Source organism: Corvus kubaryi, unplaced genomic scaffold (genome assembly GCF_017639235.1).
Source record: "Corvus kubaryi isolate FWS band 111438036 unplaced genomic scaffold, C.kubaryi_AGA036_p1.0 split1-131, whole genome shotgun sequence".
Classification (NCBI taxonomy): Eukaryota; Metazoa; Chordata; class Aves; order Passeriformes; family Corvidae; genus Corvus; species Corvus kubaryi.
The window spans coordinates 8705873-8718705 of record NW_024582073.1 but is presented as its reverse complement, the minus strand read 5'-3'; the positions used below and the strand labels follow the sequence as shown (position 1 = coordinate 8718705).

The following is a 12833-nucleotide window of genomic DNA, read 5'->3' as shown; positions in this document are numbered from 1 at the left end:
AACAAAATTTGAGTAAAAATACAAGGATTCATTAGGGTTTCAGGAAACTGAGCTAGCTTTAAATTAGTTTGAACTATCTAACCCTGACCAGAGAAGATTTAAGATGAACTGTATTATCCAGCCCAAAGAGCAGCATTTATTAATGTGTCTTTGATTAAGGTAGGATGCAATTTACTTTAGTATGTCATCTTGCTTTTAATGTTCAAGTGCTCCTCAGTTATGTTTCAGTCAACCAAGACTGCATGTGTGTTGATGCCAGTAATGCCCTACTGCAAGGAGTCTGCAAGCCTTTCTGCAATAAGCTGAAATATTCCATTCCAGTGTTTATTTTCATTGTAATCTATTTCTGTAACAATATCAAGGTTTGTAATAATTTAGATAAATATAGCAGCTGTTAATATATTTCTAAAGTCACAGATTTTATTTATCCCTTACAGCTACTCTTTAGAACAAACTGAACAGTTTCTGAACTGCGTTCTGGAGGCAGATCCTGTAAAAACAGTTATAGCTCAAGAAAATGTTCAGCAAAATGAAATTGTTTCTTCCAACAATGCTGCAAAGAACCGTGAGAAGAAGGTATTGATATATTTTTTTAAGCCATAGTTACAAACATAGCCAAAACTGTGCTAATGAAAACACCCTACAATGCATCCGTAACATCAACAATGCAAATTCCTACAGGCAAAAAAAAGTAAGGAAGAGGATGAGCCTTTAAATGAAATGTTTCAAGACTTTGAGTATCCACAATATGATGATTTAAGAGCAGAAGCTTTTTGTCACCAGCAAAAGAGACAGGAATGTTTGAAGAAGGCTGGGGAGGCCTATCGCATGGGTATGAAGCCTGTGGCAGCATTTTATGCGCATCAGGTAAACAATAATACTGTGCTTTTTGTCTGAATTTAGGGAGGTGCTTAAACACTGAATTGGAACTGATAAGGAAAACATCATGCCTACTAGAGTTGCTGAATTTGGTCGCTGTTCCCTGTGTGTTACACTGTAAATAACCACAAGTAAATTCTCTTTCACTAGTAATGATATTGGCACAGGAAGCTAACATAATCAAATTTGGTGCAAGATGTCATGAAAGGTCTAGTGCTTAGTCACACATGCTCCTTTGTCCTAGATCTCTCTCACATCACATCACATACTTGTAAACACCAAGATTTGTGTCCAAGTGGTCTGGCCAGGTTCACTGGAGTGTGACATGCACTGCTACAAACAACGTTTTTTTGAATCATCTGTGTATGTTGGTGCTGAACTGTTTTTAGACACATCTTCTGTACTTTATAGGAGTCAGACAGGTATTAAGATGTCATCTTTTGCTTCATCCTCCATAAATCTTGGGCAAGATTGCTGCCTGCTGTCTTCGCTTCTTCATTCTGACTATCTTTATGGCTACAGTCTGTCTTGGGTTAGGATAAATGAGGTGTGTATGTCATGCTTTTCACGATACATCTGGTTATGGAGTGTAGATGTGCTCTGGCCTTGGAGCACAGGCTCTCTGGTCTGCATTCAGGCACATTTCTTAGTATGTACCCGTTTGAATACTGCTGATCACTGCTGTTGATCATACTCTTGGTTTTAAGTATCAACTGTTCTTGTAATCAAAGTTCCTCTACATTGGTTTCTTGGTGCCTTCACAGGAGACTCCTCCATTGACACCACTCTTAAAAATTCTGTTACAAATATCTTCAAAGGCTGTAGTTTTTCCCTGATCTAATAGCATATAAAAATTTCATAAGAATTCACATTGTAGAAGCATCTAATTCTAAACTTGAATTGTATTATGACAGAACAAAAATGTAATAATAAATAACTTGAATTTGCTTATTAAAAAAGTTTTCTTGCAAGTGGTATAACTCTAAATGTTTAGATTGTTACTGTGCATGTAGGAAATACTGATTATCAATCTTTATAATGAACCTTTTATGTTCTATATTCATATATTCTTGAGGTTTTGAGAGATTCAAAACAAAGGTGTGCAGGATTTTAAATAGAAATATAATTTCAAGTCCTGTCTTACTTTTGTTCTTATCCATAAGAACAAATACAATCTATTGTAAATAAATTGAAATTTATTTATTATATACTTTCTTTTAGGTAATAAAAAGGCAAACCAAGCTACCTTTATTCATAAAAAATACTTTATGCTTGATGGCCTTTGTCTTGGGAATCCTTTGCAAGTGAGTTACAGAGCTGCTGTCTTTGGTCTGACACTAATGCACTTCAGATAATCCATTTTAAGAAAGTTTAAGACAGACTGTCACTTTTGTTCTCTTGAGCCTTTGTCAGTCCAATACCTGGAGTTAAAACTTCCATTCCTTTTCAGACTGTGCCTACAGATCTTCAACGACATAATTTGTTGCTTCAGTCTCTCAGATGCTATCATTGCAAGGTTCACAGGAAGGAGTTGGTACTTGTTCACTCTGTAAGGTGACTGTACTGCTCTTTGCCCTCATTCCAGAATGGACTTACTGACCTTGTCAGTCATAAAAGATGCCGAAAGTATTAGAAGAGATTATAGGCAACTATTAAAAATGTTTACCCTTGTCTTGTCTGAAATTTCGGGAATGCATTCGGAAGAATTAACCTCAAATACAACAGTCAGCAGGTTTATCTGTTGGGCAGTTTCTCTGACACTATTTCACGATAATTTTAGCAAAATACTTGCAGAAAATAAAAATATTGTTAGGAAAATAAATCTGCAAGTCAGCATGGAGTGTAACTTTTTAGCTTTTGTAAAGACCTTACGATTTTTTTGCCTTTTCTGCCTTTTGTTTCTCCTTGTAAGGCTTTTGTTAAAATGTCGTCTTTGTGCCAGCTTTGAGTAGTTTCTCACAAACAGATTTCATGAAATCTTCTTGTGAGTAGGTCTTACTGAGCCTCTTGCAGAAGTTCTGCTAGAATTATAAATTTTACTGCTTCAAACTTGAACTAAAAGCACCCTGCCAGTGCTGTCATTTTGAAACCAGTGTGGAGCTTAGATTATTTCTTGGTGTATAATAGTCACTGTGCTTATGAATAAAGGGTCGGCTTCATGAGCAGAAGATGAAAGAAGCCAACCATGCTGCTGCTGTGCAAATTTTTGAGAGAATAAATACTTCCTTGCTGCCTATGAATGTGCTGGATTTGCATGGTCTCCACGTGGATGAAGCTGTGAATCAGTTGTCCAGAGTGCTGCAGGAAAAAAGTGAAGGTAGGGTTTACGTAATAATTCTTGCCTCCTAAAAATTATTCTCATTTTCTATTAAGAAATCATGATACATGGCAATATTAGAGGGAATGAATGTACTTTAATAACATGTATGTTAAAAACAACTAGGCTTTGTGTTGTCTTGTTTTCAAAGTACCCCGGTGGAATTATTTTTCTTTGACATGACAATGATTCTTGTTGCTTTCTGTCCTCCCCTCTCCCCCTACTTCTTTGTAAGTCGTCTTCTTCCTTCTGTTTTATCTTTTTTATTATTATTATTCTTATTGAATACTTGGGCTATCCTTCCAAACATTTTTAACTGAGGTAATGATGCAAACATATGTGTCACCATTGCACTGCTTTGTCACAACTGTGTTGCTTTTATAATCTTAAAAGAAAATTTACTGTGTTGGAATTTTAACCACAATGATATTGTCTTCAACTTCTACATGAAAGTGTGTCATTTGAGCTACCTTGCAGAAACTTCAGTATCAGTTTGTTCGCAACATCTCTTGAGATCAGAATACTGCTGCTTCCAGAAATGTCACTTCATGCAGTTTTGCTTGAGGGCTCATTTTTTCTCATAGTGTAGTGTTCAAGTACTTCATGACTGTTCATGCTGTAAAAAGAGACATTTTCTGCATTACTAGTTTACCCTCTAAATTTAAGCACACTGGGAATGCTTTAATAAGAAATTTTTCTTATGCAAGGTACTGCTGCACAAACCTGATTTTTTGAATCAGCTACTCCACAGAGTATAAATAAAAATGTTCAGTGAGGCCTTAGATAACTCTTTCTTTCAATATGCATCAGAGAGAATTAAATTCCATTATCTCATGCTATTCCTACAATGACATTTGTGTAATTTAAACTGTAGCGTAATACTTTTTAGAACTAAATTTCCAGAGCTGCACTTAAAGCAGGAATCCTCAAATTGATAGTAGGGGCTCTCTGTTTAGTCCATTCACCTAAATTTAAAAAAAATTAAGTTAATGTCACTGTACATACATGGGAAAAGGATCAATACTGGGAACTTTTTTTCAGGCAGAATTAAAAGTAAATAAATATAAAACCTAAATAAAGTTATGGTGGGGGGAGAGTAGTTGAAGAAAGATGTCATGTGAACTGATAATTCCAAACTGGCAAATCTTGACTTGTTGTGAGAATTCAATTTAGTTTATTTTTTTCCTCTTTTTCAAACTCTTCATCAGTTTAGGTTGCTGTTATCTCTGGGAAGATAGCTGTTTCTTTTGTTAGCAGGGCTAGGTGCTCTAATAAAACTCATGGAATGTGTTGATCTGTTGATTTCCATGCTTCAGCATAGCAGAAGATAGTCCAAACAATGTGACATAAGTGTCAAAAACTGGATTTATATTTTCTTTCTTGTTCATTTCTTTATTCAATAAAATCTTATTTCTTTATTCACATTAATTTAAGATAAAACATGAAACAATACAGAAATACCACTTAAAAATTCAGTATATTACACCCACCTCTTTTAATTTTGCAATTTATATCACAGGATGTAAATTCCAATTGAATATTAGATGACAGAAACAGTAAAGCTTCTATGAAATTAGAAGGATTTTGTGATGATCACAATATGTGTATTGCAAGCAATCTAGATTTGAAGAGTTTGACTTTTTCAAAATGGGGGAAAATTGCTATTTGTCTCTAAAATATACATACCAGCACAGGAAAACAAAGCTCTAAATGACTAGTGAGAGTTTTCAGAAGAATGCATGGAAGGGTTATACTGAATGCCAAGTCTCTGCTGAGGAAAATTTTAACCGTTACAATTCCTGCTGTTGCAGAGTACCAGCAGACTGGTGGTAAACCCTATCTCAGTGTTATCACGGGAAGAGGAAGCCATAGTCAGGGAGGAGTCGCTCGCATCAGACCAGCAGCTATCAGATACCTCACAAGCCACAACTTCAGGTGAGTTTAGATTTTTGTTACTGATAAATTTTTTTCTTAACCCACATTTAACTAACTGAAAATTGAAGTTTAGTTTTAGAATACTGTTAAACTACTACATAGATTAGGGCAGGTCCGTTGTTTCACAAATCCACTGCAGTTGTGTAGCACCTATTAAAGGTTAGATCTTTTCCTCTGAGATAGTTTAATTATTTATTTAATTATATTATTTAATTAATTATTTCCATTCAAGATGGCTAGCTTTACTGTGAAAAGTTGTTAATCCTGCTTTTTGTTGGTTCCCAATACTTGCATTTGTGCTCAGTTTATGAGGGATAGCAATTTAGCGCATCTAGGCTGGCATCAGTGTGTTTGCTGCTTTTTATATAGAGCAGTGTAGGAAGGTGAGCATGAAGGTGAGACTCAGAAATAGCAATGACTTCCCATTTCCTTGTAACCTTCTACAGAATACAAGGGTGAAAATCCATTTTGAAACAAGAGGGAATGAAAGGGGAGCAGGAGTAGAGGAACAGAATGAATATAACCAAGAATATTGAGCAGCTTTTTTTTTTTCTCAAATCTTCATCTTCATCACCTGTTGTCAGATCTTCGTAACTCCAGACCCTGTAAAATCCTCCTTCAGAGTCACATCCGAGGACATAATGCTGATTCCCTGACTCTCACATGCACACATACTTGACTGAGAACCTTACCATTTTCCATATGTTTGATGAGAATTGAAGGCGATGGAATTGCATATAGTTTACGTGTTCAAGCTTCCTTTTCTTGTTTCATAGGTTCACAGAAATAAAACCAGGCTGCTTGAAAGTCATGCTGAATTGAGGAGTTGTGGAAAGAGGAATATAGAAACTGAGGTGTCAGATGACTGCCAGATAACAGAAAAACCCCACGTTTTGAACAACTGCACTGGTATTTTGTAATCTGTTTTAAAGGATGCTATTTTATTAGAAGTAGTCTCAATTTACAGCAAGTGGTTTTGTCAGTACGTTTCCAATAAATTTTTGTGTGGAATAGATCCTTTTTTGAACCTGCAAAAGGAAGACACTTGAAAGGATTTGAAGTCTCAGAAATGCAGATTAAGAATTTCGCTGAGAAATACTGATGTTTTTAAGGGAAGTTAGGGTACAGTTTTTAGTATAACTGTCTTCTTAGCATACCCAATCTGTCTTCTGACCTTCACACATTTTGACTGCTGTGGCTTCTGTATTTTTAAAACATATAACTTGTACAAAGTTATTTTGTAATTCAGAACTTTGTGCTAAACCCTTCAGAAGAGCAAAGGAGACGTTGAAACTGGGCAACATCTGAGTGCTGAGTATTTGCAGGTTTCTTCAAAAGTCTGGTGTCTTTTTAGTGGTTATGTTATGATAGGTTGACCAGTTCTATTATCCTTACTCCATTCTAAACTTCTCCAGACATTGAAGGAAGGTGCATGTAAGGCCTGTGCATTAGGGCCAGCTGTGTGTTTGGTAATTTGGCAGATTAAGTGTGATCAGTTAAAGGGAAAGACACAATACTGTAGTTCAGTCTCTTGGAGATCCACCTACTGGATTAAAATAGTTGCTTACTTTGTGGCTTTTTAAATGCAGCAAATGCAGTACCGTTTCACTTTACAAATGTCTAATAGTGATGTTTTCATTCTCTGTGTATTGTTTGGTGATTTCCTTGTAGAAAATACGATCATGAGACATTTCTAATGTATTTTTAATATCAAAGTGAATGCTAATATTGCCGTAGTAATTTCCTAACTGGACAATCTGGGAGTACAAAAGTTACTCTGATTTTGGTGGTGTTGCATCGCCATCTAGAAATATCTATGTAAAAAACCAAAACAACACTAAAAAAACCCCAAACAAAACCCTTCAAAAACGAAATATAAACATCTGTATTTAGGCAAGTGTTTCCAGTAAACAATCAGAACACATTTTTAATAGAAATTATCTTCTAGAATGCATTGCTATTTTTATTTACATCTTTGCCTCCTGAAAGGCATATGGATTTTTGTTGTAAGACTTTTTCAGAACAGGTGTGAGTTGTGTATTAGGAATAATATTAATAGATTAAGGATTAATGTGAGAAGTTTTTTAATTTTTAACCACTTTTCAGTAAATTTAATCCAGGAACTACATGCACATAGAGTTTGTTTATGAATCCATATGTGTGTGCAAGTTCTGCAATTTGTATGCATGAATACTAATAAACAAAGAACTTCTGTGAGAAAAGCTGTCCACAGAAATAGGTTTCACATGAAAATGTGTCCGTATAAGTTGCTGACAAGCTGAAAGACATGATGTTTCCTGAATGTATCTGTATTTACTCTTAATACATATACAGTGACTATGATGCATGGTAGACTTAAAAATGAGTTTGTCATGCTTTAACAGATACAACAATCATTTCCTGGTGATTTCAAGTGGAAGAATAGCTTGAATAATACTTAATCAAAGGGACTATTTCTATAATAATAGACTGCCATAATAAGTTTTATATTTTTAAATAGTTAGCTCATCTGAATTGTGTCCTTTCTCTGTTTCCTTCTCTCTGCGCTGCTCTGGTAACCACTGGGTGAAATACAAAAGATCTGTGGTCCCCAAACAGCACTAGCAGAGCTGTTTCTGCTACTGCATGATGTCCTGTGTGCTGAAGCCCACACTCCATCCTCTGTGACAGTGCCTACAGTGGGCCGAGATGCCATTTAGGCACTTGACCTCAAGACAGTAGTTCAGACTATCAGCTGTACAGGGTTGCAAATGCTAGAATTGTCTCAGCGGAGCCAAGATCTTTGTTTTGGACCAAGGAACTTCCTTCTGCTCCTGAACAGGTTTTCCTTAGTGCTGCTGTTTATAACAAATGGAGTTACAGCTCTCTGGGACAGCTCTTTGTGGTATCATCCCTGTTGGTTGGCGTGAGTGGCTGTTGTGTATTGAGCTGCTTGGGTGCCCAAGCCCTACAGAGAGGTGCCTGTAAACAAGGAAGTGACAACACTTCTGGTTGTTTTGGGAGGCAGCCTGATTCACTCAGCATATTCACACCATTCCCAACATGGACAAAGACAGCTTACGTTTTAGTTCAAAAGACAAGCAGAAAAAGTTGTCGCCTTGCCCATCTGTTCATCATAATCTAGTTGACAGCTTTACCCTGGAGATATGAAACACAGCTTTTTGCCTTCTTCTGGCTTAGCAAGTGGATGATGTTGATGATGGCACTTGACTCTCACTTCCCCAGAAAATGCTCTGACCAATGTGCACAGGAGTATTTTTGAAGTCGCCACTTCCTGAGCCTCTGTCAAAATTACCACTGCAAGCTAAAAGTGCAAGCTTAAAGGGACAAAAGAGATTAAAGAATTCAAAATGCATAAACAGTCTCTGGAAGTAGGCTAGGACTTTTCAGAAAGGAGCTGTTCCTGGTGAGCTTCAGTGTCCTTCTGTATTATTTTTTCATCTCTTAGTCCTGTTTGGATAAATACATTAAAAATGTTCAGGGTAAAATCGGCTCTACCCAGTGCTAGGAGAATTTTCTTCACTCTGTCAAAGTCAGCAGAGAAATACACAGCTCAAGAGCAGTTTGGAATACTTTTCTCTCTTCTTTTCATTCACCTTTGGGGTACAGGTTGAGGTTCACAAACACAGTCTGAATACCCTGCCTGGTATAGATTGGTCATTCACCTAGCATACATTGTTTGACTACCAGCTGAACTTTGATGGCGATGGTGGCTTAAAATCATAACGCTGGCAGAACCAATCTTGCCTCTATTGAAAATAGTGACAGAGCCTCTATCAGTTTCAGCAACTCAAAATGAGGCATTGCAGTTCCAACTCAGAAAAAATAGAATGATCCTCTGAAGGATCTCAAGCATGTGCTTAAAAGCTGTGCTGAGCTGGATACAGAATAGATCAGAAGATCAGTGCACAGAGTGGAAATAAGTAGAGTTTTATTAGTAAGGATCTTCATGCCTTCAGCTACTTGCCAGTATTCCAGAAAAACAACACTGGAGTTCTTGTATTTCTCTGACTGGTTTTATAATGTATTCTGGGATTAATTCTTTGAAATATAATTACTTCAAAATGGTATTTCGAAGTAGGTTACATTTTAGAAGTTCCAGCCTTCTGATGTCTCTTGCAGTTACATTGGTGAGAATCCATGAGAATCTTGAGGTATCGTGTAAATTCTGTATTTTAAGATACTTAAAATAGCAGTATTGCCACCAGCACTCTGAAATAATGTGCAACTCTTAAAATACCTATTTTGTGTACCACTTTCTATTCTATTCTATTCTATTCTATTCTTCAACAGCATGTGATTGTGACAAATGGTAGCCTTTAATATGTGACTTTTGGTGTCTTCTTTTACAAAACATTTTAATAGTTATCCCAGGTTTTAATTTAGGAGAATTATCATTTTTTAATGTACAAAATTAATGCTTGTGTAACATCGATGAGTGATCTTAGAGTAAAAAAAAGGCCAGAGGTGCAATGAAGAAAGTTGTCTGAAGTAATGTGACTGCTGAAAAGCATTTCAGTTGATTGTGAAAGTAGTAGGGCAAAAATGTTATTTTCAAAAATATTTCAGGATACCTTAACAATAGCTTAATGACTTTGGCTTTTGCTTTTAATATCATGTGGTACATCCCCCCTCAAAACCCAACCAAAGGCCAACTGTTCATGCTATTTCAGCTAAATAAACTGCAGAGGATTAAATTACTATATGTGAATATGCATGTGAAAAAACCTAGTATTGCAGCTACCAATTGTAAAAGCTGTTAGGACCAGTACATTGGAAGATACAAATTTCTATTTTTAAATTAAAATTTAAAAATGATTTTTTATTTGTATAAAGTTGTACTTTTGCTGTTAACTATAATTGTTTTTTACTGAAATAGTTTTGTAATTTGCATTTAGAATTTCTAATGTGAAAAGGAATTTACAAAATCTAGTTTAATAAAGGACTTTTGCCACAAGTATAGCCTTCTGTCTTTCCTTGGAAAATTATGTTTCAGCTTGTATCAAATTTTTTCAAATAGTAGTCTTGGAGTTTTGCATGAAAGCCACTTGCTTGGCTTCAGGATACCATCTGTAGGGAGATGAAGCAACCATCTGCAAGCATAAAAAGGAACAGATTTGTGGCCTGAATTTCAGTGTTGCAAGTGGGAGCTGAATGCTCAAATTACTGAAAATGAGGGTCATGGTTTCAGATTTTTTTTGGCCTGAAGTAGCTGAAAAGATGCTGTTCTAGGCCAGCTTACTCGTGAGAGAGTGAGAGCAGTGGTGTATGTCAAGGGGAGGGGCCAGTCTGACCACTGGAACAATGGGAGTTTGGGGGAGGGAAGTGTTCTGGATAGACCTCATTTAGCAAGAGCCCTTAGGTCAGGGGCAGTTAGAGGCCAGATCCTGAGGAAGCACAGTGTTGTACCGTGGTGGATACAGAGCTAGGAATCCTGGCTTTTCCTAAGCCTGCCCTGTTCTGGTCAGGTGCGGGTTGTTTCCTGTGCATTGTCCTGGAAGTGTGGAATGACACCCAAGACCAAAGTGCTGGCTGGAGTCTAACCTATTTTATTAGCTCAGTTTCAGGACAACTTGCTGTGACCCGAGATGACTCGGGCAAAATCATTCCTGTGGCTTCATTGCCTTGCAGCTTGGGTTGACTGCAGAAACAAGTCAGGCTTGTGCATTTCCACAGCAAAGCCGTAACTCATAAGCTGTTCAAGAGAGCAGGGAAAACAGGTTTTGGGAACACATGAAAGCTTGGCAGATGCTGGTTTAGATCTGACATGGCTAATCCTGAACCACAGTTATTAGGCCACAGCACTGGTAAATGTCTGGTTGGTTGTGTGCTCCTTACGTAGAGGACTGCCTGCTCTGGCAGTGTGGCTGAAGGTCCAGCTTGGACCAGATTGGTCTCTCAAATTGTGATGTTTTAAAGTGGAGGTGCCATTGCTGGACTTGCCTTCTGTCTGGTGCAGCTTAACTCCTACCCTTGCTAAACAATCCATCCTGACTTACCAGCTTCCGTTTCAGTTCATGCCCTTTTTTCCTGAGTGCTGGGATAGTCCTGAGCACCCCTCTGCTTTTAGCTGGGAGTTTGCTCTTCAAAAGCGCCCTGGGGATTTCTCCCTATTTAAATAAGAGCAATAGGATACTGTAGTCTGTCCTTACTTAGGAAGATTATTTTAATTTAAGACCGAAAACTGTAGTGTGGTAAAATAAAAATATGGCTTGAGACTAACAGGTTTTTAGCTCAAATTAATCAAGCATAATTAAATGTGTCTGCTGGTGGAACATGTCAGGTAGCTTGACATTAGGTGGTGCCCTTGCCAATGGCACAGAGTGATAGTGGCAGCAATTCTTACTGTGCCCCTACCAGAGCAGAGTTGTTTCTCTGTATGACAGGTGCTAAAGGATGTTATTACACATCACGTGCTGTTCGTTTCTTCCTCAGAGGGAAAATACTGTATTTGGAGTATTATTTTGGTGATTTTTTTCTTCTTTACAGATGGGTGGGGTAGAGTAAGTTTTCAAAATGTACTTACTGCTCTGTGCTAGAGATGGGCAAGACAAGTTCATTTTTGCACACAGGTTTGAAGATGGTATGTCGAGGTTTCTCCATCAGCTACCCTGGGTTGTTTTTTGTAGATTGGATGCTTGGACAGATCAGTCTGTTCAAAGACTGACACAAAGGCATTGTGCTGTCTGGTGAAGTTCACTGCCACCGTGGATGTTGCTGGTGGCACAGTCTTCTTGAAAACCCTGATGGGGAAGGACCCCCTTGATGTTGGTTGACTTTCTCATCATGGGGGCCTGGCTGTGCTAGCAGTGGCTTTTCATTAGTTGCCATGATTAAGTTTCCTTTTTCCTACTGCCTTAAGTGGCTTCTACATGGCAAGGATCAGGGAAGCAGTGTCTTTGAGGAGAAGCTCAGAGAACCTTTCTGATGAACACTGCCTGTGTTTGTCCTGAATGACAGTTAGGAACTTCAGAGGATCCAAGAGTCTTCATCACTCTGGGCCAGCCTGCCCTGTGTCCGGGACTGCTGGAGAGCCTTTAGGTGCTGAATCTGGTCTGCAGCCTTCCTCTCCCACACCTCAACTGAAAATTCATTAGGGAGAGATGGTGAGGGAGCCTAGAGAGCATGAAGATAATCTGTAAACTGTAAGAACATTGGGAAGATCTATGGAGGCATGTGGATGGGCCATGCCTGAGAGGCCATACTGCCAGGTGCAGGCACAGGCCCTGAAAGAGCTGTGGGGAAGGCTGGCTGCTGGTTCCAGGCAGTACCAAGAGACTGCTGTGATGAAGAAGAAAGGCCTGTTATAGCATGAGGGACTTTATGCTGGAGGATGGACGGTAGCACAGAGTAAGGGCCTGGCAGTGAATTGAGAGGATAGCAAACAGTAGAATGGAGCTGCAAAACCTGATAGGAAAAGTTGTTGAGTGGTGAGTGGGTAGTGCAGAGGTGTCCAGAGACCCTGAAGGGCTGCAGGACCATGTTACAAGGAGCCCTGCATGGGTGGGGCCCTACTGCTGGGGCAGCCCCTTTCCCTTAGCTCCAGCAGGGCAGTGCTATCTATCCGAACCAGCCTCTCAAAGCAGCCTGTCACTGGCATACACCATTCAGAGGTCTTGCTGAATTAAATGTAGCAGATAGGGCTCAGCATCCTTGTTTTGTACCGTTCAGTTCTTTTAGCTTTACTTATGTAGCTTTCATA

General features: G+C 38.3%; 1 protein-coding gene across 7 annotated transcripts in view; it reads left to right on the top strand.

Moving 5' to 3' along the window:
* The window catches only part of N4BP2 (NEDD4 binding protein 2), a 35563-nt gene extending 25475 nt beyond the window's left edge, over positions 1-10088 (top strand). For 3 of the 7 annotated variants that reach the window (XM_042053812.1, XM_042053813.1, XM_042053811.1), the window contains exons 15-19: positions 438-576; positions 682-867; positions 3028-3196; positions 5008-5131; positions 5908-10088. In XM_042053812.1, the coding sequence (XP_041909746.1) occupies positions 438-576; positions 682-867; positions 3028-3196; positions 5008-5131; positions 5908-5953 (664 nt within the window). In that variant the 3' untranslated portion in view covers positions 5954-10088. The other 4 variants (XM_042053814.1, XM_042053815.1, XM_042053816.1 and 1 more) reach the window with 4 other exon arrangements.
* The last annotated feature ends 2745 nt before the right edge of the window (positions 10089-12833 follow it).